At 48.8% G+C, this 26,908-nt stretch overlaps 1 protein-coding gene across 1 annotated transcript in view; it reads left to right on the top strand.

Moving 5' to 3' along the window:
- The window catches only part of LOC147718189 (vomeronasal type-2 receptor 26-like), an 84,384-nt gene extending 59,261 nt beyond the window's left edge, over positions 1 to 25,123 (top strand). The window contains exon 4 of the mRNA XM_086966634.1: positions 24,213 to 25,123. Within this exon, the coding sequence (XP_086822760.1) occupies positions 24,213 to 25,123 (911 nt within the window). The remainder of the gene's footprint in view (positions 1 to 24,212) is intronic.
- The last annotated feature ends 1,785 nt before the right edge of the window (positions 25,124 to 26,908 follow it).

The following is a 26,908-nucleotide window of genomic DNA, read 5'->3' on the forward strand; positions in this document are numbered from 1 at the left end:
ATCACTTCCTTTTTCTCCTCTCTCAGCACCGGAACATTTACCAGAACCAAGACGCACAGTGAGGTGGCTGAGGGGAAATCTAGTGTTTGATTTCCTACTTTGCCCTCCTGCTCCACTACCTGCCAGCAAAACTATACTCTCTCTCTTCCCCCTGTATTCATTTCCACTTATACCAACATCTGGTCTTGATAACTCCATTATTTTGTCCCCTGCAATGGTTTTATCAGGGTATGCAAGAGTTGAGGAGGGTTGGGAGTTTGGTTAAAAAACACTGGTGCCAACTGGGGGCCAGGCAGATTAGTAAGGTTAGACGTAATTCCTCCCTGTGGCGTTCCCCTTGTACTTGCAGGGATTTTGCTAGTGCTGTATATGATAAGAGGCTCAGGCCCCTTTCCTCTGTGATCTCGTCTTTAATGAGGGTATCTAGGCTTTCTTCACCCCTCGTTAATCTATGGAACAGCGGTTGGCGCATCAGAGAGACCATGTTTTCTAATTATGCATAGGTCCTCATTTTTTATGAGCAAGGTGCCTTTATCAACCGGGGTAGGATCAACGATCTTTGCACCTTCAATATTTCTGGTTGTTCTCTGGGCCTTTGAGTTCTTTATCTTTGGTTTCCCTGCACCTCTTTTCCTCTTAACCACTGGCTCTATTATTAAGTCTGAGAGTGAGGAGGACCCAGCTTCATGTAAACTTACTGAGGGAAAACTAGAGGGTGCCGAGGAGTCCGGATCTATGACAGAATATCGACTACAAAAATATCGACCTACAAGAATATCGAGTCAACAATATCGAGGGCAAAAATATCGACATCCTATCTACAACATGGTAAGTACAAAAATATCGAAAAAATAATATCGTTGTAAAAAATATCGATGTTAAAAATATCGATTTTTTTTTTAATATATATAAATGTAAAAGTAAGTATATAACACTAATAAATAAAACAAACACATTTAAAAGTATCTAATAATGTTTAAAATTAATAAATAAAAATATATACAGTAAAGATATAATATATATGTACTAAACAATAAGTATTAATAATTAATTTACTAAAAATACCCCTTTACCCAAAAACTGAAAACTGACCCTGAACCCTAAAAATACCCCTTTAACCAAGAACTGAAAACTGACCCTGAACCCTAAAAATACCCCTTTACCCAAAAACTGAAAACTGACCCTGAACCCTAAAAATACCCCTTTACCCATGAACTGAAAACTGACCCTGAACCCTAAAAATACCCCTTTCCCCATGAACTGAAAACTGACCCTGAACCCTAAAAATACCCCTTTACCCATGAACTGAAAACTGACCCTGAACCCTAAAAATACCCCTTTACCCATGAACTGAAAACTGACCCTGAACCCTAAAAATACCCCTTTACCCAAAAACTGAAAACTGACCCTGAACCCTAAAAATACCCCTTTACCCATGAACTGAAAACTGACCCTGAACCCTAAAAATACCCCTTTACCCATGAACTGAAAACTGACCCTGAACACTAAAAATACCCATTTACCCATGAACTGAAAACTGACCCTGAACCCTAAAAATACCCCTTTACCCAAAAACAGAAAACTGACCCTGAACCCTAAAAATACCCCTTTACCCATGAACTGAAAACTGACCCTGAACACTAAAAATACCCCTTTACCCATGAACTGAAAACTGACCCTGAACCCTAAAAATACCCCTTTACCCAAAAACTGAAAACTGTCCCTGAACCCTAAAAATACCCCTTTACCCATGAACTGAAAACTGACCCTGAACACTAAAAATACCCCTTTACCCATGAACTGAAAACTGACCCTGAACCCTAAAAATACCCCTTTACCCAAAAACTGAAAACTGACCCTGAACCCTAAAAACACCCCTTTACCCAAAAACTGAAAACTGCCCCTAAACACTCAAAATACCCCTTTACCCAAAAACCCAAAAATGACCCTGAACCCTAAAAATACTCCTTAACCCAAAGTTAAATAATATTATTTAATTAGCAATTAATAATTAATTAACAATAACAATAAAGTAAATATATTAGCACATAAGCTGTAATTAATATAATTTAATAATTATTATCATTTTTCCCCAATTAATTAATGAACAGTAACTAAAAATTATATATAAATAAATTACTCTAATAATGTAATTAACTAACTAATATTATTTAATTACCAATTAATTACTAATTTAAAATATGTACCAAATTATATTAATTAATTAACTAATTAATATTAATTATTTGCCAATTAATTAGTTATAAATATTTAAAAACATATATTAATTAATTAATTATTATTAAATTACTCCCCACCCTATTCCCCTATAAACCCACATCCCGCTACAGAAAATATATATCAATTAATCAATTAATTATTTCCCAATTAATCAATATTAATTAGCAAATAATTATAATTAATTAATTAATCCTACTAATTATTAATCAACTTACCATAATTAAATTACTTCCCACCCTATTCCCCTATAAACCCACAACCCGCTCCGGTACTAAAACATCAAATTTACTTATAAATTTCTATATTATTATAGAAAATGTATACACATATAATAGTAATTATTTTAAATACTTAAATTAAACATATAACACATACATAATAAAAAACTATAAAATAATACAAATATCGATATTAGTGTCATCGAAATTATTAACATCGATATATATGCTATCGATATTACTAACTTCGATATTACTTACATCGATATTAAGTATTTCGATATTACTTACCTTGGGTCGATATTCTGTCCTACGATATTCTTGCCTTCGATATTATGCTCCTTCGATATTACAGACTCGATATTATGGTAAGTCGATATTTACAACTCGATATTTTGACTGTCTACCGAGGAGTCCTCCCTTGCGGTCAACACAGGCCGATCCACAGGGGGTGGGGGGTACTAGAAAGTCTGTCCCTCTCCAGCCCACCTCCAATGAATGACGGTGCTCTGACAACTCAATCTCCGGTGACAATCATGGGTGTTGACTATCTCCCCCCGGCTCTTGGTTAGTCACCTTTCGATTAGCCATTTTGGGTGATCGCCTTCAAGGCTGGTTTAGGCAATAAACTCCCCCAAGTTGCATGGCTTGGTGGGGCGCCCAGCCCTGCATCATTCAGGTGATGACAGGCGTGGACGAGCTTGCCCTTTCCCCAGGCTTATTCCCTTGTGCATCCCACGCCGCGGGCAGGATTCACGCTAATGAGCAAATTCTGCTGCAGGCGAAGATGGAAACTGTAGTCTCCCAGCAGAGCCCAGTCTCTGTGGCATGGCTTCTCTCCAGGCAAGGAACAAGATCATTGTGAAACACTATGTTATGGTTGACTGTATCAAAGGCTGCAAAGCTATCAAGCAGTGTCAAGAATACGTGATAAAGGGACATTGTTGCATATTTGTTGAGCAGCAGGTACGTTTTGTTGCCAAGTGGTGGGATACCGGGGTGTATGGCATTATTTGCTCTGCTATGATGTGGTCTATTTTACATGACACAAGCTATGTTTTCAATTTCTCATTCTGAATCTGTATCCCAGGCTCCCAGCTCCTTCTGCAGTGAGAGTTGTCTCCCTGGGTTCAGACAGTCTGCGAGGAAAGGATGGCCTGTTTGCTGCTTTGACTGTGTTCCCTGCTCTGCTGGTGAGATTTCAAATGAAATTGGTGAGTATCCATTGAAGCTGATGTGCATGCGTCACTAGTGTTCCTAGAAGCGGGACGTGGTCATATTTGTAAAGAGACCAAACACTGCAAATCTAAGACTCAAGCAGGCCAATGTTTGGAACATTACTATCTGTTGTTATGAAAGCTTCGACTAAGGCATAGTTCTACAAGGTTTACTTTCCACAGATCACTGAATGTACAAGACACTTTAATTGTAGCTCCCAAGGACCCTATCCAATACATTGCTGAAATTGAGGTATTTCCCTTGGGTTACTAACAATCTACACCCTGGGATCCAGGGCACTGTGGTAACAGAAACACAGCTATTTAGGTAAGTAAAATGTCATACACACACACACACAAACATCACTCTGAAGAATAGACATTATAAATAAAATAATTTTATTATCAATCAATCAATCAATCAGGTGCCTTGTAAAGTGCGACTACTCACCAGTAATGGTCTCAAGGTGGTAGGAGGAGGGGACTGCAGATCCATGGAAGGTACAAAGGCAGGTCTTGAGGTCCCTCCAGAATTGAGGCAGTGACAGTGAGTGCCTGAGGTGGTGAGGCAGGAAGCTTCAGGTCTTTGCTGTGAGGTAACAGAAGGATCTTCCTCCAGTAATGGTCTTCGGCAGGCCTTGGCGTGGTTCACTGAGTTTTGCTTGGTGGAACTCCGCAAAGTGACAAAAAAACTCAGCGAAGTTCCATAAGTGGTGGAGTGGAGTCTTAACTGCTGTTCGTGCTGGTCTTCCTGCTGCAGGGTAGGAATTCTACCTGAGGGCCAGCTTGCACTCACAAACTTACTGTTCGCGACCGGGGTAAAAACTCTGCTGCACTACACAAAGTGGAGTTGTCTTCACTCCACGAGCTCTGTGGAGTGCAGAGTGCAGAAACCTCTGCAAACTCCACAAATGGAATGTAGTTCACCGCCCAGGCCTAGTCTTGTGGATTTGTGGGATGGTGGCCAGGGCTAGTTGGGCAAAACGGAGACTTCTGGTGAGTGCGTGGAACGTGAGGCAGTGGTTGAGGTACACAGCTCCTGTGTCATGCAGGGCTTTGTAGGGGTGTGGGAGGAGTTTGAAGGTGATTATTTTGATAAGTGGCCCTTTCGGAGGTGCTCTTTAATGTGGCTGCAGTGGGGGATGTCTGGAGGAGGCGTTCTGAATGTTCTGCAGTTTCTAGTGGAGTTCTTGGGTGATGCCATAGTCAAATCTGCTGCTGATGAATGCCTGGGTGACTGTCTTTCTGCACTTGGTGGGGATCCACTTGAAGATCTTTTGGAGAAAGTGTTGCATGTCGAAGCAAGATGATGAGATGGTGTTGATCTTGTGCTTCATGGTGAGCAAGGAGTCCACGTTGATGCTGAGGTTTTGTTTTGGTCTGAGAGTGTGAGGTTGTTCCAAGTGCTGTGAGCCACCAGGAATTTTCCCAGGCAGAGCCAAGGATAAAGCCTTCAATCTTCTCTGAGTTGAGATTTAAGCAGCTGTCCTTCATCCAGGTGGCAACAGCTTTCATCCCATCGTAGAAGTGTGGCAACTGAGGGGTGATTGGTGAGGGAGAGCTCGGTGTTGTCTAATAGGAGATGATGCTGAGTCCATGGTTTCTGATGATGGCTATAAGCAGGGTCATGTAGATGTTGAAGAAAGTGGGGCTCACGGATGATCGTCTTTGGGACTTTGCAACTGAGATCTGTGTGTTCAGTGTAAAACTGACGTAGTCTGTTCAGCAGGTGAGGAAGAAGCAGATCTGTTCCACTGCCTTGTCTCGGATGTCGGTGGCATGGAGGTTTGTGTATAGGGTGTGATGGGAGATGGTATTGAAGGCGACCAAGAGGTCCAGGAGGATAAGGAAGGCAGTTTTGCCATAATCTAGGAGGGTGCAGACGTCATTTGTGGTGACAAGGAGGGTGGACTTGATGCTGATGTTGCTTCCGAAGCCAGATTGGGAGAGGTCCACAATGTGGTTTGCTTTGATGAACTAGAAAGTTGAGCGTTCATGGCCTTCTTAGTGACCTTGGCTGGGAAGGGGAGCAGAAAAATGGATCTGAAGCTCTTGAGGTCCTGCTGGTCAGAAGAGGGTTTCTTCAACAGTGGGTTGATCTCTGTGTGTTTCAAGTCTTCCATGAAGGTGGCAGAGTTGTGGAGCAGTGGATGTGGCAGAGTTCAGGGGCGATGGAGGTGCCAGCTCTGTTGCAGATGTGGTGCAGCATGGGTCCAAGGGTGCTCCGGAGTGGATGCTCTACATGATCTTGAGGGTGTTGTCAGCAGTGAAGGAAGTTAAGCTGAGCAGGGTCTGCCGGGGTCCGGTGTTGTTCGGTGTGATGGGGAGACAGGGTCTTGGGTATCGAGGTTGCTGAAACTGTAATATATCTCCTTAATCTTGCAATAGAAGAAGGTGCTGAGTTTGTTGCAGAGGTCTTGGGAGGGTGGGATGTCTAGGGTTTCTCTGCTGGGTTTGACAATTGTTTAATCACTCCAAAGAGTTCTTTGCTACTGAGCACATTGGCATAGACCCTTTCTTGAAGGGCCTTTCTTTTTTGTTTTAACGATGTGGGGTTCGGTGACAGTAGGTTTTAAGGCTGAGTGGTCTTCCGGGGTCTTGTTGTTCCTTTGAATCTTCTGGAGTATCGCGGTTCGCAGCGCTAGCCGCTCCCCGCCATCACCGCTAACACACACAGAAATGCCGGGATACTCACTTCCGCCCGAAAGTGGAGTCCCGGTCTAGTCCTGGGCAGCTGACCTTGGCCTACGGAAGCACTTCCGGGGGAAACGCTTAAACATCGCGTTTCCCGCCGGCTCCGTGCTTCGAATCCTTTCCGGAATCTCCCGAGACGTGAGATTTGTTTCCCGGAGCTGAGACGCGGAAGGACCCTGCTGGCCTATTCCGCGCAGGAGCGAAATTAACTCCCATGTAGGGCCGTTGCATAGCTGTGTTGTGCTTTTAGCTTATTCATTGTTTTAGTACTCTATGCAGAGTTTCTGTAAGTTAAGCTTGTCTGCGCTGAGCCTCAGCTGCCGCAGGTTGATCTCAGGTTCGAATTATTGCAATTATTGTGTTGAGTCTATCAAGTTGGGGTCTTTATTGGTTGTAGTGCCCTACCACACAAAATGAATAATTCCCTTTCTTACATCAATTTTTTTTGTCAAAGTTATTTTATTGATTTCAAAATCAGAGAGAGAAGAAAAAGCAAAGATTTTTTTAAGGTATGTTTCCATGTTCTTTCGGCAAAACTTTTTCTGAGATAAGGGAAAAAGAAATTAGTTCTGGTTAATCATCCAGAATGGATTTTTTTTAAATGTGTAGGGATCCGACAACCTTCTGTCATATTTTTATTACCAATGGTTTTCCATTGAGAGCCAAAAGAGTCCTTGCATCGGTCCAGTGGATGCTAAAATCCCCTAGTCAAAGTGATTAGACAACAATCTTTTATCAGTGATGAGTTCTGCCAGTGGAGATAGATAATACATGTTTTGTGTGTTCACATCCTGTGTACAGGACCCAGGCTTGGAATGTGGGGTAGGTTTAAACTCAAATATTTTGAACTACTCAGCTCACCAAACACTTCACCTTCTCACTCCTCTTGGTCTGGACATTTGAATGAGCAGTCTAGTGCGGTCAGTAGGTTTGGATATGGGTGAGAGGTTTCATGCAGTGATGACTTGGTCAACAATGGTATATGTAGAGGATGTGCTTGAATAGATTTCCTGGCGAATAAGAGGTGGGCCAGATCTTCATAGGACAGAGCCTTTCTGGTGAAGTGATCTTCCCCCAACAGGGTGAGAGGGTAGTTGAGAGTAAATGTTGGAAGTCAAATTATAGGCTTTTGCTCAGGTGGTGCTGGTAAGAGTCCAGTAAGGGTGGCTGGTCCAGGCCCATGCAGGGCTCTGCGGACCAAGGAAAGAGGTTTAACTCCAAATCTGTGTTTGATGGGCAGTCAGTGGAAAAATATATAGATAGGGGTAATGCGTTCAGAAATCTTCTAATGTTAACTTCTTGATATTTCGATCTAGGGTTTCTTATGGAGACAGATATTGACTCTATTCCAATATGTTCATGCAAGAAATAGTTGCAGTCATTGGGGGATCCCAAGTAAGCGATGGAAAGGGAAGAAGAAGATTCTGGCCACAGCATTGACCTGAAAGGACAAAGAGCTTTAATTGTCAAACATGACTGCCCCATTCGGGGCGTATTTGAAAGTGTTTGTGTTGAGGGCCAGGGGTTAGATAGAAAAGGTAGGGGTGTTGGGTCTCCTAGGGCCCAAGAGGAGGATCTCAGTTTTTTGTTCTTTTGGGCCCTAATCAATTATTTGTCATTTTAAAGGCTGTTTCCTCACATTTTCGGTTGTTTATTGATTTTGTTTTTGATTTTGTATTATGGTTTTATTTGCATACATGAAAAAATAACAACCTTGTAGTTGTTTAGGATCCCTGTGGGGCAAATATATGTAACAAAAAGCCTAGGAGAGGGATTTGCTGTGGGGAACTCTGCAAGACATAACGGTGATTAGGTAGGGTTTCACCTTACGAATGTGTTTGACTAAGAAGTATTTGAACCATTGGGGTTCAGCACTCCTGGCACCAAGCAGGACTGCATCTAAGAAGTGGAATTATTCAGTTGTTTGTATCAAAATCTACAGAAAGCTCGAGAAGGATTAGTGCACCACTTTCACCATTGTGTTCGGGTGAGCGAGCCTTTCCCCGAAGTTCCTTACTACTGATTTAGATCCCCTCTAAGGTCTGAAACCAGACTCAAGAGACAAATTCCCTTCAAAGTAACTAGAATACTGAGAGGTGACCCCCACTTCTTCAGTGTTAGTCATGGTGAGAAAGCCAGGCATCAGCCTGTAGTTTGTTGGCTGCTGAGGATATACATAAGGTTTCTTAAGGAGAATCAGAATTAGGGTGTTTATTGTAAACGTCACATGTCAACAGGCTCACATATGCAAAGTTTGTGATTATTTTAACTGGTGTGAAATGGACAATTTTCAGGATTTCTTCAACAATAAAACCACCAGTCTCTGGAGCAACATACCACCCTCCTCGTAGTTGATCCAAAACTTTCAAACCTTCTTATCCCAACTTCCATGTGGGACTGTTTTACTATTTAGTCTTCAAAGATGGTGGTTAGGCGGTGTGAGAAGGATAAGGGATACGTTCTTGGTAGACTCAGGAGAGTTCTTTTAAAGAATTTTCAGTTGTGACAATATGAGTATGAAAGAGGGAGAAGTGTGCCTTATTATGGCAGCTATGTAGCCTCTCTTAGTATGTAGAGAGCTGTTTGCTGGACAGGAGAATTGGGTTGGTAATCATCTGCATACAGTTGTGACTTTTGCTTTTGAGCGGGAAAAGATGTTGGAGAGCCATTTGTTGTGTGTGTCTTTGGAAGAGTCCTTCTTACTTAGAACAGCAATCTTATCCAGGTCAGCGTCAGCAACTAAAAGATTTTCTGAAGCATTCAAACTGAATTTTCAAAGCTGGACACTCCAGGATGGAGACTGGGAGCCACATGGTCTCATTGCCCATGACAGCTAGGGGATAAGGCTCTGGGGGCGAGAGCTCTATCTTCTAGAACCTCGAGTAGATGGGTTGAGGGGGAGATGCAGTGTCAAGGAATTTGTTCTGCCATCTGTTCAGATAAGAAGATGCAGTTGATGGTGAACTCAGGTGGCGTGTTGGCATTGGATGTAATGATTTTACCAGAGACATATGGTTGAGTATTGTGGTGGTTTTCCCACAAAATCTTGGGCCTTGAGACAAATTTATTGCAAAAAGTGTTGTTTGAAGGTCTTAGAGATAGTAACACAGACTTTAACAATGTTCTTAGCATTTATGTAAATTAGGATTTGTCCTTCTACCATACATGTAAGTCAAGAGGATGTAGGCAATGCCTCTTCACATCGGATTTTGAGGTGCAGCTGTAAGATCTTAGGCCATATTATCAAGGAACGGCGATAACATTATAAGGGGCTTGATAATATGCCATAGAGAATTCTCATAGAAGCCCAGGTTCGATGTGAATTCATAAGGTCATATTATGAAGCCCGTTATCCCCGCTTTAGTGGCAGTTTCCTGCAGCTAAAAAGGTGATGATGTTATCGCCGTTCTTTTAATATGGCCCTTAGTAAGTGATTGAAAACCCCTGTCTAGTGAGACGTCAGGTTATTAGAGAATAATGTAAGATCCCTAGAATGGGGCAGTGATCACAGATTCATTGAACTCCGCGAACAGCCTATGTATGTTTGTCGTTTTTTAATTATGGCTTTTTGGGTAAACAGTAGGGTTTTGGGCATAATGTCGGTCCTAGTAATCTATCCCACTTGCACCTGGAGCTGCAGCGCAAACAGAGAAGCAGCCCAAACATACTGTAACACAGAGGAGACACTGTAGCCACCCTGTGACTGGGAAATAAGCAACATGTCTCTCTAGGTTCCGAGACCAACTAAGGGCGAGAACCCTGACCAGTACAAGGTACTTCCTTATTACGATTTCTTGCACTCGGTCCGAGGCCCAGACTTACTAAGCATTTTTTGTGTCCTTACGTCATGCAATATGGCCTAATGTAACACAAAATCTTAATTGAGATTTACAGAGCCACACAAAGGGCCATTTGCCCTGCCTGTGTGACTTTGTAAAGAAATAGAGTAGAGCACAGCGGCTTTGGTGTTTAATGGGTGGATCATGGGTGTTGCCGTGCATCACCCACAGAGTTTAATAAAATCAGTAAATTGGTAAACTGGGGATTGCGCCAAAATGGTACGCCACCTCAACCATGGCGTAGTGAGGAGAAACATGTTCATTTCTCCTTGTTACTTTTTCTTTTCATGCGTAAAGTATTCTGCATCATGCAGAGAAAGAGGTAACTGCCTTTAAGGAGTGTTTTTGGGCAGAAAGTACCCCTTCCTGCATAAAAACAATCCTGCCTGTAACACATGCATCCTAGTAATATGACGCAAATTCACCTTCATTGTGCTAGGCAGCGGCTAGCGAGCCTGCACCGGTAGAGCACTAAAGAGTGTCATATTTTTATAGACATGGGGCATTTGTATTAGAAAGTGGCAGCGTGTGGGTTGGTACCAAATTTGCTAAGGCTGTGTTCCACCACTTATAAATGCAGGGATGCACCGCATTTACAAAAATACAGTGCACCATTGCATTTCTCGCTCTGCTGGTGCAAAATGTAGCTGCCTAGCGCCAATGCGGGCACACTCGCACCAAAGTGCAAGGGTGCCTGTGTTGAGGGAATCAATCAATCAATAAATCAGGGGATTTGTAAAGCATGCTACTTACCCGTGAGGGTCTCAAGGCGCTGAGGGGGAGGGGGGCGTGACGCTACTGTTCGAAGAGCCAGGTCTTGAGGAGTTTTCAGTAGGCGAGTAGGTCTTCAGTCTGACGTAGGTGGGTAGGAAGGGTGTTCCGGGTCTTGGCGGCGAGGTAGGAGAATGATCTGCCACCGGAGGTAGTTCGTTGGATGCAAGGGATGGTGGCAAGGGCAAGGCTGGCGGAGCGAAGCTGGCGGGTGGGGGTGTGGAAGTTGAGTCTGCTATTCAGGTAAGCTGGTCCGGCGTTGTGGAGCGCTTTGTGTGTGTGGGTGAGGAGTTTGAAGGTAATCCTCTTGTCAACGGGGAGCCAATGTAGGTTCCTCAGGCGGGGGTTGATGTGGCAGCGGCGGGGTGCGTTGACGATCAGTCGGGCGGAGGCACTTTGGATGCGCTGGAGTCGTTGTAGGTGTTTAGCTGGGATTCCGGCGTAGAGTGCGTTGTTGTAGTCCAGCCTGCTGCTGACGAGGGCCTGTGTCACCGTTCTTGTTTCAGCCGGGATCCATTTGTAGATCCTGCGAAGGGTGTGGAGGGTGTTGTAGCAGGAGGAGTGTTAGACGGACCGGGAGGGTCGGCCGAGATTACGGGGAGAGGTCTCCAGGGAGAGCCGTCTCCAACGACTGTACAGAAAGGTAACTTCCCCCCCACAGACGGACACCACACAAGGTTGAAGGTTAACGAGACTTTATATGCAATTCTTAGGTTACGATAGTATGATACAAGGAGGTCTGGACTCAGGGGTCCCCTCGGTTCTGATCTTGGGCTGAGGAAAAGGGTAGCGGGACAGTCTTAGTTACCAGTAAGTTCAAAATAGCTCTCAATCCTCGAGCTCGGCGTGGTAGATGATCGGGCCGTGGAGGAGCCAAGCAGGTCCCGAGATGGATGAAGAAAGGACGACGGTCCGCGGCGGAGCCTGCAGGTCCCGGTGACGACGAAGATGAAGGTTACGACGGCTGTGGCAGCGCCAACAGGCAGGACGATGGTGCACAAGACAGAGCTACGGCAGCGCCAGTAGTCCGTCCAGGATGAGTTCCTCTTTACGTCTCTCGACTCCAAGATACAACTGCCTTCCTGCTCTGGAGCTGCCCCAGTTATAGGGCTGGTGTGCTTTGATGTCCGGACCCTCGCACTTGGAGGTCGGGAGGTCCGGGATGAGGGAGTCCAGACACCCAGCAGGGGGGTGGAGCCAGCGCCCGGGGAGGCGATGGGCGAGCGGCACTGGGCGGGGGAGAGCCATCGGCACCTCTTTCTCCCATTGACTTGCCAAGTAGCCCGCTCACCTCCTGGGTGGAGGGTGGTGCCGGAATGTCTGAGGCCGGCTAGGCCCAGGGTTGAGGTCGATCGGGGGCCAGGCGGCCTCGTGGTGAAGTGTCCAAGATGGCGGCCCGGGCTGGGCGCGTGGGCCGGCAGAGGATCGGACCCACGAGGTTAACATGTTCGAGGGCAGGGGTCCCTGAGGGGACGGAGGACGTGCAGTGGGGGTGTGTAGTCTCTTGCGTGGCTGGGCTCGGGCCCGGTTGAGCCGGGGGAGAGCGGCCCTTCATGTGGCCTGTCCAACATGCGTCCCCCCCAGCTGAAGGCGGGGAGAGTTACCCATCCTCTTGGGGACTCTCCTCGTCGAGGCGGAAAAACCGGGACAGGCCATCTGCGTTGGCGTGGTCTGACCCAGGCCGGTGTTCGACGGTGAAGTCCATACCTTGCAAAGAGATGGACCAGCGTAGCAATTTTGGGTTTTCCCCCCGCATATGCATCAACCACTGCAGGGGTCGGTGGTCAGTTTGCACCCGAAAGTGGGTACCAAAAAGGTAGGGCCGGAGTTTCTTGAGGGCCCATACCACAGCGAAGGCTTCCCTCTCGATGGTGCTCCAGCGTTGCTCTCGTGGTAGGAGCCTCCGACTGATGAAGGCCACCGGTTGATCAAGGCCTTCGCTGTTCACTTGAGACAGCACTGCCCCAATGCCCTGGTCAGAGGCGTCCGTCTGGACGACGAACTCCCGGCTGTAGTCTGGGGCCTGGAGCACAGGAGCGGAACACATGGCGGCCTTCAGTTGTTCAAAGGCCGCTTGACACTCTGGGGTCCAGTTCACCTTCTTGGGCGAATTCTTCGATGTGAGCTCGGTGAGAGGCCCCACTATTGTACCATAGTCTTTCACGAACCTTCGGTAGTAGCCCGTGAGGCCCAGGAAGGCTCGCACCTCGGTTTGTGTGATAGGGGGCTGCCAGTTCTGGATGGCGGCAATTTTCAGCTGTAGAGGGGCCACTAGGCCGCTTCCCACCTGGTGTCCGAGGTAGGTCACAGACCCTTGTCCGATTTGGCATTTGCTGGCCTTGATCGTAAGGCCAGCTCGCTGAAGGGCTTGCAGTACTGCTCGGAGGTGGTGGAGGTGCTCGGTCCAATGGTGGCTGTACACAGCGATGTCGTCCAGGTAGGCGGCGCTGAACTCTTCGAGCCCCGCCAGGACCTGGTTGACGAGCCGTTGGAAAGTTGCTGGTGCATTTTTCATGCCGAAGGGCATGACCGTAAAATGATAGTGGCCATCGGGGGTGGAAAAGGCAGAACGTTCTTGTGCTCGGGGTGTGAGGCCGATCTGCCAATAACCTGCTGTCAGGTCGAAGATGCTGAGGTAGCGGGCAGCTCCCATTCGGTCGACCAGTTCATCTGCCCGGGGGATGGGATGTGCGTCCGTCCTGGTGACTGCATTCAGGCCCCGGTAGTCGACGCAGAACCGGAGTTCTGGTGTGGTTCCGGGGGCGGCTGCTTTGGGGACCAGTACGACCGGGCTGGCCCATGGACTGTCCGAGGGCTCGATGACCCCGAGCGTGAGCATCTTAGCTACTTCCGCCTGGATGCAGGCCCGTACCCGATCAGGTACGCGGTAGGCCCGGTGGCGGATAGGAGGGCTGTCTCCGGTGTCCACATCGTGCACACACCAGGAAGTGACACCTGGGGTGAGGGAGAACAGACTGGCGAACTGTGACAGGAGGGCTTGGCACTCTTGGCGTTGTTCTCGGGTGAGGGTCTCCGAGAGTCTGACCCCATCCACGGAGCCGTCTTGCTCTTGGGCCCGCAAGAGGTCAGGGAGAGGCTCGGAGTCGTCTTCAACCCCATTGTCTGTGGCCATCAGTAGACTGAGTTCTGTTCGTGCAAAGTGGGGCTTCAGCCGGTTGGTGTGGAGGACTCGGAGCGGATTCCGGGAGGATTCCATATCGATCAGATAGGTGGCAGGACCCTTGCGCTCGATTACTTTGAAGGGTCCCGTCCATTTGTCTTGGAGAGCGCATGGCTCTGTGGGGGACATTACCCATACCTGTTGCCCCGGCTCGAATTCAATTGATGAGGCGTTTTGGTCATACCATTTCTTCATGTCCTCTTGACTGGCCTCTAGGTTGGCTTTTGCTAGGTCTCTGAAGCGGAGGGGTACTACTAGTACTCGGTTGGCCCCCAGCTCGGCGATTCGTTGCTCGCTGTACAACAGGTCATTGTCCCAGTAGACCCAATGCGTTCCGGAGGTATCCCCGGCGCTTTGGGCGAGCGCTTGTTGTCGGAGTCCCTCGAGGGAGGGACAGGTCTTCTGTTCCTGACGAAATTGTTCTTGTGTGGGTCCCCCTTCTTGAGCCCACTGGTCAAGGTTGGCGAGGTCGGAGGGTTGAGCAAGTTCGAGGGGGATGTCATGGTCGGTGGTCTCGGCTGGGGCGACCGGAGGCGGTGGCGCCGGCCATTCTGGTTCTTCTGGGTGATGGTTGGCACGGGCGGCCATGGACCGGGTGGTGACGCATGCCCAGTCCGGGATGCCCAACATCCCCAAGTGTTCTTTTCGCTCCACGGCTGCCCACGGGGAGCTTTCCAGGTCATTTCCGAGGAGGCAGTCCACGGGGGCGTCGTCTCGGACCGTCACTTTCAACATGCCGGAGACCCCTCCCCACTCAAAGGGGACGCAGGCCATCCGACACAGACTCTCTGAGTTGTCGGCTGATCGCACAGGGCAGAGAATGTTCGGTAGATATTGTTCTGGGGTCACCAGATGACAGCGGACGGCTGTCACACTGGCCCCGGTGTCCCGAAGGGCTTCGGCCCGTTGTCCATTGATGCTCACCCACTGGCTGTACTTCTGGGTGTTAGCGGGTAGGGGGACCCGCGGGACCATGTCTCTTCCCCCTAAGTACGCGAGAGTCATGGCGGCTGGCTCCCACTCTTGATACTCTGGCTCGTCTGTTTCTTGCTCCTCGGGGATCTGTTCTTCCCCTAGTGCCGCGGCGGCCACATGGCGGGGTTTCGGACTCTGATACTGCGGGCAGTTTGGGTCGTTCGCATAGTGGCCGACTCGTTGGCATCGGTGACATGTAACATTGGCTCTATATCCCGGTCGCGCCGGGGTGCTGCCCCGGTTGGCCGGGGGGGTGGTGCTGGTAGCGGGGGCGGCCGGAGTGTTGTCTCTTCCTCGTCCTTGGCCCCCTCCTCCTCCTCTGGGTCGGTGGTGACCATTGTTGTTCCTGTTCTGCTCGTAGGATCCATTCCGGCCCACTCTGGTGATCTCCCACCGGTCAGCTTCGGCTGCGAGCTGCCGGGGATCCGTTAACTTGCTGTCGAGGAGGTGTTGGCGTAGTTCAATGAAGCAATTGTTGGACAGGTGCTCCCATACCATCAGATTGAACAGCTGCTCGTAGGTCGTGACGTTGTTCCCTCTGATCCAGCCTTCGAAGGCTCGGCTAAAGTACGTTACATAGTCCACCCAAGTTGTACCCGGGATGCGTGTGCAGTCTCTGAACCTCTGACGGTACATTTCGGGCGTGAGGCCATAGCGGGTGAGGAGGGCCGCTTTCATATGGTCGTAGGAGGTCATCTGGTGGTCTGGGAGCTGTAACAGGGTATCGCGACCCTCATTGAGGAATTTGCCCCATAGGCCGGCTCCCCAATCGTTTCTATCGATCCGGTGCGCAGTCATCGCGATTTCGTAGGCCTTAAACCATTGCTGGATGTCGTCTTCTCGAAAATATTCTCGGACAACATCCTTGGGGATGTGTACTTTTTTCTCCGTGGTCCCTGGGGTGTGCGGTCTGTCGGGCACCCCTAACTCTTTATTTTGCTTGCGCAGGTTGATCTCGGCTAGATTCCGTTCGTGCTCGTACGCCAGTTTCTTTTCCTCGAGCTCCCTTTGCCTCTGTTTCTCCTCTCTTTCTTCTCGGAGACGCAGGTGCTCTAAGTTTATTTTTTGTTCGGCCAACTTGAGTTCTACGTCCATCTTGAGTCGGGCCATTTCTAGTTCGTGTAGTCGGGTTTTTTCTCTTTCTTGGATCTCGTCCTGCGAGAGACTGGTTCTTGGCCCTTCCGGGGCCGTGTTGGTATTTTTCGCGGTGCTTTGCTCGGGGGCTTCGACATCCCCGGTCTCTGCCCAAGATTCTAGGGCATGCTTAAAATCGTCCTTGGTGCTTAGTCCGGTGGTAGCGATACCTAGTTCGATGCAGAACTGCTTCAGTTCACGATGGCTGTACTCCTCTAGTTTTTCCATTTGGAACTTCTCAGTTGATCCGCTTTCTTTAGTTGTCATTGTGGTTCGTTGTGGGGTGAGCTACTCTCTGTACGTTATGCGGTGATTCGGATCGCGCCGCTGGCCACCAATGTTAGACGGACCGGGAGGGTCGGCCGAGATTACGGGGAGAGGTCTCCAGGGAGAGCCGTCTCCAACGACTGTACAGAAAGGTAACTTCCCCCCCACAGACGGACACCACACAAGGTTGAAGGTTAACGAGACTTTATATGCAATTCTTAGGTTACGATAGTATGATACAAGGAGGTCTGGACTCAGGGGTCCCCTCGGTTCTGATCTTGGGCTGAGGAAAAGGGTAGCGGGACAGTCTTAGTTACCAGTAAGTTCAAAATAGCTCTCAATCCTCGAGCTCGGCGTGGTAGATGATCGGGCCGTGGAGGAGCCAAGCAGGTCCCGAGATGGATGAAGAAAGGACGACGGTCCGCGGCGGAGCCTGCAGGTCCCGGTGACGACGAAGATGAAGGTTACGACGGCTGTGGCAGCGCCAACAGGCAGGACGATGGTGCACAAGACAGAGCTACGGCAGCGCCAGTAGTCCGTCCAGGATGAGTTCCTCTTTACGTCTCTCGACTCCAAGATACAACTGCCTTCCTGCTCTGGAGCTGCCCCAGTTATAGGGCTGGTGTGCTTTGATGTCCGGACCCTCGCACTTGGAGGTCGGGAGGTCCGGGATGAGGGAGTCCAGACACCCAGCAGGGGGGTGGAGCCAGCGCCCGGGGAGGCGATGGGCGAGCGGCACTGGGCGGGGGAGAGCCATCGGCACCTCTTTCTCCCATTGACTTGCCAAGTAGCCCGCTCACCTCCTGGGTGGAGGGTGGTGCCGGAATGTCTGAGGCCGGCTAGGCCCAGGGTTGAGGTCGATCGGGGGCCAGGCGGCCTCGTGGTGAAGTGTCCAAGATGGCGGCCCGGGCTGGGCGCGTGGGCCGGCAGAGGATCGGACCCACGAGGTTAACATGTTCGAGGGCAGGGGTCCCTGAGGGGACGGAGGACGTGCAGTGGGGGTGTGTAGTCTCTTGCGTGGCTGGGCTCGGGCCCGGTTGAGCCGGGGGAGAGCGGCCCTTCATGTGGCCTGTCCAACAAGGAGGAGACGGCGTTGACCTGTTTGGACCTGGAGAGGGTGGAGTCGAGGATGAATCCCAGGTTGCGTGCGTGGTCGGTGGGTGTTGGTGCTGTTTCCAGAGTGGTAGGCCACCAGGAGTCGTCCCAGGCTGAGGGGCTGAGCCCGAGGATGACTACCTCTGTCTTGTACAAGTTCAGTTTCAGATGGCTGCTCCTCATCCAGTCAGCGATGGCCTTCATTCCATCGTAGATGTTGGTTTTGGCGGTGCAAGGGTCCTTGGTGAGGGAGAGGATGAGCTCAGTATCGTCGGCGTATGAGATGATGTTGAGGCTTTGGTGGCGGGACACTTGTGCGAGGGGGGCCATTTAGATGTTGAACATCGTCCGGCTGAGGGAGGAGCCCTGGGGCAAGCTGGAGATGATGTTGGTGGCTTCGGATCGGAAAGGCTGGAGGCGAACGCTCTGGGATCTGCCAGAGAGGAAGGGCGTGGTCCAGTCGAGGGCCTTCTCTTGGATACTGGCTTCATGGAGGCGAGTCTTTAGTGTGCGATGGCAGACCGTGTCGAAGGCGGCAGATAGGTCCAGAAGGATGAGGGCTGATGTTTCGCTGTTGTCTAACTGGCGCCTGATGTCATCTGTGGCGGCGATAAGGCCTGTCACGGTGCTGTGATTTCATCTGAATCCAGAGTGGGATGGGTCCAGGATGTTGTTGTCTTGTAGGTGGCGGGTCAGCTGCATGTTCACGATTTTCTCGATGACCTTTGCCGGGAAAGGGAGCAGGGAGATGGGCCGAATGTTTTTGGAGTCTTTGGGGTCCGCCTTCGGCTTCTTGAGGAAGGCGGTGATTTCGGCGTGATTCCAGCTTTCCGGGAATGTCGCGGTTTCGAAGGAAATGTTGATGACCTTCCGTAGTTGGGGTGCGATGGCTGCGCCTGCCTTGTTGAATATGTGGTGTGGGCACGGGTCCGTCGGAGATCCTGAGTGGATGGAGTTCATGAACTTGCGTGTCTCGTCATCACAGACGTTGGACCAGGAGGTCAGGAGGTTGATGCTGATGGTGTTCGCAGGAGGGGTGGGGTCTGGTGCGGTTGGGTCAGTCATGGCGTTGAAGCTGTCGTGGATGTCAGCGATCTTGCGGTGGAAAAAGTTGGCGAGGGAGTCGCACAGTTCCTGTGAGGGCGGGATGTATTTGGCATTGGCGCTGGGGCTGGAGAGTTCTTTTACGATGATGAAGAGCTCTTTGCTGTCGTGTGCATTGTTGTCCAGTCGGTCTTTGAAGGAGGACCTCTTGGCTGATCTGATGAGGTGATGGTGTCTGCGGGTGGCACCCTTGTGGGCTGCATGGTTGTCTGGTGTGCGGGAGTGGAGCCATCTCTTCTCCAGTTTCCGGCATGCGCGCTTGGAGGCCAGGAGCTCGTCGGTAAACCAGGAGGCTCTCTTGCTGGGATGGTTGTTGGGGGGTTTCTTCAGTGGGGCAAGGGTGTTGGCACAGTCTTCGATCCACTGTCTGAGGTTGCAGGCTGTGGCGTCCAGGTTGGTGGGCTCAATGGGTTGGTTCAGGGAGAGAATGGTGGTCATCTGGTCTTTGGTAATTTTGCTCTAGCAGCGGCAAGCGTGCACTGGTGCGTGGCAGGTTTTTTGAAGGTTAAGTGAATGCAGCGGTGGTCTGTCCAGTGGGGTTTGGTGGTGTGGTTGAAGGAGACGTGTTTGCTTGTGGTGAAGACGGCGTCCAGCATGTGGCCGGCGGCGTGGGTGGGTGTGGTGACGAGATGTTTGAGGCCTAGGTTGGAGAGGTTGTCAATCAGTGTGGCTGAGTTGGCGTTGTTGTTGTTCTCGAGGTGGAAGTTCAGATCCCCAAGGAGTATGTAGTCTGTGGAGGTGAGAGCGTGGGTGCTGCGCGGTTTGCGATGGAGTTGCTGAAATAGGCCCAGGGTCCGGGGGGGACTGTAGACGAGCGTCCCTCTGAGGGTGGTGTTGGGGTCGGTGTGGCTCTGGAAGTGCAGGTGTTTGGCAGTTTTGAGGGTGTCGTCTACGTGGGTGGTGACCTTGAGGGTGGATTTGTGGACAATGGCAATTCCTCCTCCGATGCGCTGTGGGTGATCTTGTAGTCATCTGGGATGGCGATGGCGATGTCTGGAGCAGAGGAGTCATTCCACCACGTCTCAGTCAGGAAGGCTATGTCCGGGGTGGTGTTGTCGAGTAGGTCCCAGAGTTCGACGGCGTGTTTGCGTGCGGAGCCGGTGTTGAGGAGTACTCAGCTGAGGTGGTTGGGTCTGGTCCTTGATGGTTTGGTGGTTCTTTTGCAGGTGAAGCTGCATTTGCAGCAGGAGAAGGGTCTGTGGGTGCGTTTTGGGGCGGCTTGGATGCATTGTTTGTCTCGGCTGGTGTTGGTAGCGCGGAGTGAGTCGGCGTCGTAGCTGAGTTTGGGTCCGGTGCGGTGGGTGCACAGGGGCCAAGAGTTCTGGCACTGGGCGTGGTCCAGGAGCGGACGGACGCAGACAGGCTTGCATCTGGCACACCTCCGGCGCGCCAGCAGCGCGCCCGCTGTGCGTGTCCGCTGCACAGCCGCACAGCGGCCTGCATTAAGAAGGGTGGAGGGTGGGAGGAGCAGCTGTGAGGCGGGTAGCGGGAGGCGAATGGGAGAGGATGGGGGCTGGGCCGCAGGGGACGCAGCGGTGGGAAAGGAATGCGGCGGGCGGGAGGGGGGAGAAAAGACGGGCACTAGAAAACAACAAGCAGTGAGAAAAACAAGGCAAAGAGAAACACAAAGCAAAGACTAAAGGCAGAATACAGATACAGTACAGGCAGAAAAGCAGGTGGCAAGATACAAAAGGAAATTAAGGAGGAAGAAAACAGACGGAAGAAAAAGGTCATACTAAATACTTACCACCACCACTGGGCCACCAGGGATGAGGCGCAGGTGGGAGCCTGTGGGTGAAGGAGGGCCACGAACTTCCAGCAGCGGCGAGGGGCAGCAGGCAGAGGGTACAGCACTAGCAGGGAGCGCTGGAGCAGTGGGGGAGCGACCTGGCCTGAGAACAGGTTTCTATGCAGGAAGGGGTCTCTTCCTGCAGATAAACAATCCAGAATGGTGATTTGTAACTTCCATGCTTGCTTTTTTGTGCAGCACACATAAAACTTGCAGATCGTCATTTTCTAAAGGAATATTTATGTGCAGGAAGGGACAATGCAGCACATGTTTGTGAGTACAGTAGAATATGAGGATAAAATCACATTAAATAGAGCAGTGAATCTTTGGAAATGTGTATTTGTGTTTTCCAAAAAAGTAAGCAGTTTCTCTTTTAACGGAAAAAATTGAAATATTGGTACACATAGGGAAAGATAAACACACTTTTAATCATAATAAAAATATCTACTTAATCTCCCTCTGGAAATGGCCCATACTACAAGTCACCCACTCTTAATAATTAGTTTAAATAGTGAATATAGATTTTAGCGCAATTTCTTGCACTTTCAGACGCGTATCTCAGAACTTTTGTGATTTGATCCAGTCACAGAAAGTGCTAGGAGAAGGTAGGTCGCCTAGTTGTGGGGTCCCAGTCTGCGGAGGTCTTGAGTTTATATTCTGGAAAGACAGACTCATGCTTAAATTTTGTACCATACGGCACCCGTTTATAACACTTAGAAAAGGATGGCTTGCACTCAATCCTCGGAGTCCTATAATAGCTCCTGCAACATTTACTTCCATATTGTGTCCAGCCAATCAAAGCACTAACTGCACAAGCGCAAGGCGGCCTGATGGTAAAAAAGCTCCATAGGCCAATCAGAATGCTTTATTTTTTTAAGTCCCTCAAACTCAATTGCCCAGTAATACAAATATATCTCAAATACTACTGAACGGAAGCACATCAAATTACAAAAAGCACATGTTTGTGCTGTTCAAAAATCTAAATGGAAATTGCATGGGGATTTAGCATTGGCTGACACCCCCCACCCCCCATTTTCTTGGCCACCTCTTGACAGATAGCTTCAACACTTTTGAAGAAGAAGCTAACCAAAAAAAGAGCACCTTTTTGGAACTGTTTGTGGAGATTTTTCGAAAAAGTGCCATAAGTATTAGCAATCCAATGGAAAAGCAGACCACAGTATACCTGTCAGGCTTAAAGTGCCGCTTAAATTATGTGAAAAACAGAAGCCATGAACTCTAAGGAGTTACCAAGTTTGGACAGCAGCTCCTACATAGCTCCTATATAGAGCACGCTACAACACCAGACGCACTGTGAATTTGGTCACCTCGAATCTTAGTTTTTCTAGAAATGTTTGTAGATATAAGATTAGCACAGCGCTATCCGGGCTCTGCTAGAAAATGACAAAGTAGTTTGCCTTTTTCCAAGCAAAGGTATTAAGCATAAGATTAGCTCGTGTCATTCATGCAAAGCTGAAAAATAACAAAAGCCTTTTACCACTCTAGGCACCGTATTACAGATTTGGATCAGTAAAATAAATTTTTTCAGCTTGGCTAGTCCATTATTGGAAATTCCTTTCACTAGAGTTTCTAATATTCCCCTGTAAACCTCTCTCTGCCTAGGGAAACCCAGCAAACCCATACATTTTTAAAAACTAGACACCCGGAGAAACCCAGGATGGATTGACTTGTGAGGCTCTAACCAGGGACTGTTACTTAGAATCCATTGCAAACCTCAAACTTTCACACAAAAAACATTTTCCTTACATTTCAGTAATGGGATGTTCAGGAATCTGCATGGATCTATGAACTTTCACCTGCCCCACATTCCCACAGGTCTCCCAATAAAAATTGTACCTCACACAAGCGAAGAACCTTTGACAGGCAAGGGCCCAAAATGTATTGGGGAGAGATCAAGTTTACCTATCACAAAACAACCTGGATTTGCAAGGGGTGCACCTGGGTTTTCGGCTTCAGGCTCGGCGGTAATCAGGGGAAACCTACCAAACCCACACCTTTTTGAAAACTAGACACTCTGGGGGTCCAGGGGGTATTGCTTACATGGATCCCCCAAGGTTTTCCCACACAGAAGCCCCTACAAACCTCAAATTTAGCTGGAAAAACCACTTTTCTCACACATGTTTGGGTGGGATCACTGTGCCGGCACACTTGTCCTACCACAAGCGTTCCCCTTGGTCTCCTGAGTAAAATGATACAAACAGTCAGTACATGTAGACAGGCAGCCAAACTCCAGTTTACATGTACACAAACTTTCCCCGGTTTCTAGTGGTTTTCTGCCCTTGCTTATGTGCAGATGAAAATAAAAATATCACTGAAACAGCCAAAATGTTTGGCTAAAAAATGGGAGCTACCCTTGCCTATGGGGCTTCTCACTGGCATGCCCATAAATATATCCCTGGTGCCAAGTGAGCTTTTTGCCCCCCACATGGGCAACAAAGGGCCTATTGCCCTGGTCTGCTTCCCAGGGGGCAGAAAGACTGTGGCATTTTGCAGGGGGTAGGGGCATTGGCATGCATATCTCGGGCAGCCCCCACCCCTAAATTAAATAGGACAAACAATCCCTGGCATCCAGTGAACATTTTGCCCTGCAGTGGGGCAGATCGGGGGCTACTGCCCCATATCCCCCTCCCAGGGTAGTAAAAAGACAAGGGGGACATTGGAAGGCTCATTCTGGACAGCCCTTACCCTTCAATCAAATGTAAAAAAAAATCCCACCTTCTATTGGGCTCTCTGCCCCGCCAGAGGGCAGATTGGGGGCCACTGCCCCCAGGGTGGTAGAAAGACTGGGACTTTGCTAGGGGTGGAGACATTATATGCCCATCTTGGACAGCTCCACCCCTAAATCAAATTTGAAACAAATCCATGGCTTCTATTGGGCTTTCTACCCCCCGGGGGGCAGATTGGGGGCTACTGCACCATAAAGACTGGAATTTGGCTAGGCTGTGGGGGCATTTGCATGCCCATCCTGTGTAGCCCCCACCCCTAAATCAATTGTTTTAAAGATCCCTGGTGTCGAAGGTGCGTTCTGCCTCCCTGAGGGGCAGATAGGGGGCTACTGAACCCATCCGCCCCCAGGGCGGCAGGAAGCCTGATTATGCCAGAAGTAATTGGGGGAGCAAAGGTGCTTGCCCAGGGGGTTACTCCACCCTCCTTGGTGGCAAGTGGATGGATGCACTAGGGAGGATTCACCCCTTCCCAGCAATAGCTTTCGTAACTTTCTACATACTGGGGACTGAGATATCCCCCTGAGCACATAGAAAGTGAAACTGAAATGAGCCTATCAGCTCACTTCAGTTTCGATTTCTATGAAATGACGAGAGTGCAACGTGTTTTCTGATCGTCAATTCACAGAAACCAAACATACGGCCTCAGGAGCTGGGGAAGCCCATCCTCGGCTGCTGAGGCTGTTAGAGGGAAAAGGAAATCCCTCTGGTGCCCACACCAGAGGGATTACCAGTGTCATATGATCGGATGGCCGGTAGCCCTCCAACGCACATGAGCAACTGTTGCATTGGAAGGCTTCCGGCCATTCGACTAACTGAAGGGGTTAAGGGTATCACTATTGTCAGTGTGGTTAGTTAGCTAGCCAATGTTGCTAAATTCAAACTCAGTATTATTTCAGGTGTCACAAAATTAACATCACCAACCAAGATACATATTTCTTTCCAGATTCTGCAAATTGCTGGCCTTGTCCTGAAGACCACTGGCCCAACGAAGGACGGACAGAATGTGAATTAACAACCCTGCAGTTCCTCTCCCTTGAAGAGCCTTTGGGGGTCATCTTTTCATGCTTGACAAGCCTCCTATTCCTAATCACCCTTTTTGTTCTCTGTGTCTTCAGGAGATACCAAGAAACACCAATTGTCAAAGCAAACAACAGAGGTCTCAGTTATGTGCTTCTAATTGCTCTCTTGCTTTGTTTCCTCTCCTCCTTCGCCTTCATGGGGCATCCCTTGCAGGTGACCTGTATGCTCAGACAAAATTCTTTCATTATCATCTTTTCCATTAGTATTTCTACTGTCCTGGCAAAGACCATCACTGTGATAGTAGCCTTCAATTCTCGAGATCCCAGCAGTCACCCTAAAAGGTGGCTTGGGCCCAGAGTGCCTGTTGGGGTGGTCCTTATGTGTTCCTTTGCTCCAGTCCTGATTTGCACAGTCTGGCTGCTGCTTGACCCCCCATTCCCAGTGAAGATACAGATGGGGGACACCACCATCATCCAGTGTGACGAGGGCTCTGTTCTCTTCTTCTATCTGATGTTGGGATATCTGGGCTTGTTGGCCTCTGTCAGCTTTGTGGTTGCATTTTATGCTCGTAATTTGCCTCAGAGTTTCAATGAGGCCAAGTTCCTCACCTTCAGTATGCTTGTGTTTCTGGCGGTCTGGATCTCTTTTATCCCAGCGTATCTCAGCACCAATGGAAAGTACATGGTGGCCGTGGAGATCTTTGCCATCTTATCATCAAGTGCGGGGCTCTTGGGTTGTATCTTCATTCCCAAGTGTTATATTATCCTTTGGAGGCCGGATATGAACACCAAGCAATACTTGATGCAAAGGACCAGCTGCAGCAAGAATACATAAAGTGAGATGTTCATATATCTCTTGAAATATAGTAAATGTAAATGTGAAGTCTTTCTTCCTGTAGCAGAGCTTCTCCTCTTGGCATATGTGACTGCTGTCTCTTCTTCAGCATCGCCACTGCTATGGGTGTTTTAATCAACAATGGTCTTCATGAGAAATACAAGGACATTGAAACATGTGTGTAGATCTCTAAGTAAAATGTAAATATAACATCATTGATTTCATATTGGTTAATAAAGCATTTCTTTCACACATTTCTTTTCTCTTGAGCTATGAATGGGTAACCAAAATAAACAAGCACAAGCTCAGCATGTGAGAATGATGGGCATGCATAAACACAATGAGGTGTTTTTTAGGTTTGGCACATTTTGGATCAGAGAACACTATAAAGTTATACAGGTACAGTATAGGCTCAAAGTACTATTGTGGGTATCTGACCAGAATACTTGAATGCCTCCTTGTAATGCTGGGTTCTCAGTTGGGAACAAGATTATCAGCTATGTGGATAGCATTTGCCACTGGAGGTTTGTCCTGGGGTATGAGAAACAACCTGAAAGGAAAGGACTATCAAGATGCAGTGGTGCAAAGGAACTTTGGGGTATATTTGTAAGACGTAGGGCTCTGTTGTTTTTCCACTATATGGCGTTAGGAAGAGCTAGAGGTTGTAAAAACTGACGTTGATATGTTTGCACATCCAGTCTGTAAACAAAATCACACTAATGTAGATAGAGTGATGTTCAGTCAATTAGCAACTAGTAAATAGACGCTAACCTTTTGTGTGAGTATCGGGGGAAAAAAAGTTACATTACGCTTACCTAAAAGCAGCAATGGAGCGGCCAGGAGTGAGCACAGCACAGGACAACAACTCCCTTAACCCTAAAACCAGCCAGATGAGCTGCTAGAGTCCCAGGGGAAGAGGAATTGGAAGAGGAAATGCAAGTTCAATCAGGAGGAGAATTTGATCTTAATCACGCCAGCGATAGATCACCAACACCAGCTCTTCTTCAGCTCCAAAGTGTCAATGAGGAGGAAAAAGACCATATGACAGTCCATAGTAAATAAGGTGAACTGCGTTCCCGGAGTCAAGATGACAGTGACTGACTATTAGAACAGCTGGCTTGATTTTAAGTGTAAAATAAAGGAGAACGTCATAACAAAGCTCAATGTAGCACTGCAGACCGGAGATGAAAGTCCAGTGCCCCAGGAGGAGTTCAATCCGTTACAGGAGTGAGCATCCGCAGTCATTCCTGAGAAATGGGGGGTTGGAGTTGCGGGACAGGACAGGGCTAATTATGACCAACTACATCAGCAACAAAGTGAGTCACAGCAAAAGACAATGTAGGTGTTGGACTTGGCCCTCTAGGCAGGGTCATCCCTGAACTTTTTGCCTTCCTCCAATATTCTCTCTGACCTGTTTTTGTTGGTTTAATGACTCTGGGCACTTTACCACTGCTGTCCAGTGCTAAAGTCCATATGCTCTCCCAATGTAAGTGTAACTGTGATTGATTTCCATGATTGGTTCATTGGAATTTCTGTCAGTCCCCAGTAAAGTGCACCAGGAGTGCCAGAGCTTGTAAATGCCAATACTGCTAGTGGGCTGCAGCGCTGGTTGCGCCACCCACAGAAGCAGCCTTTGAAAATGTGTCTAGGGTCTGCCATTGCAGAGCCTGTGTGCAGTCTGGTACTGTCATGCTGACTGCGCAAGTGCACACACTTGCCAGACTCTAAACCTTCCCTTTGCTTCATATTAGTCACCCCTATGGTAGGCCCACGGGCAGAGTGCAT

The sequence above is a fragment of the Lissotriton vulgaris genome, chromosome 4_1, assembly GCF_964263255.1.
Source record: "Lissotriton vulgaris chromosome 4_1, aLisVul1.2, whole genome shotgun sequence".
Lineage (NCBI taxonomy): Eukaryota > Metazoa > Chordata > Amphibia > Caudata > Salamandridae > Lissotriton > Lissotriton vulgaris.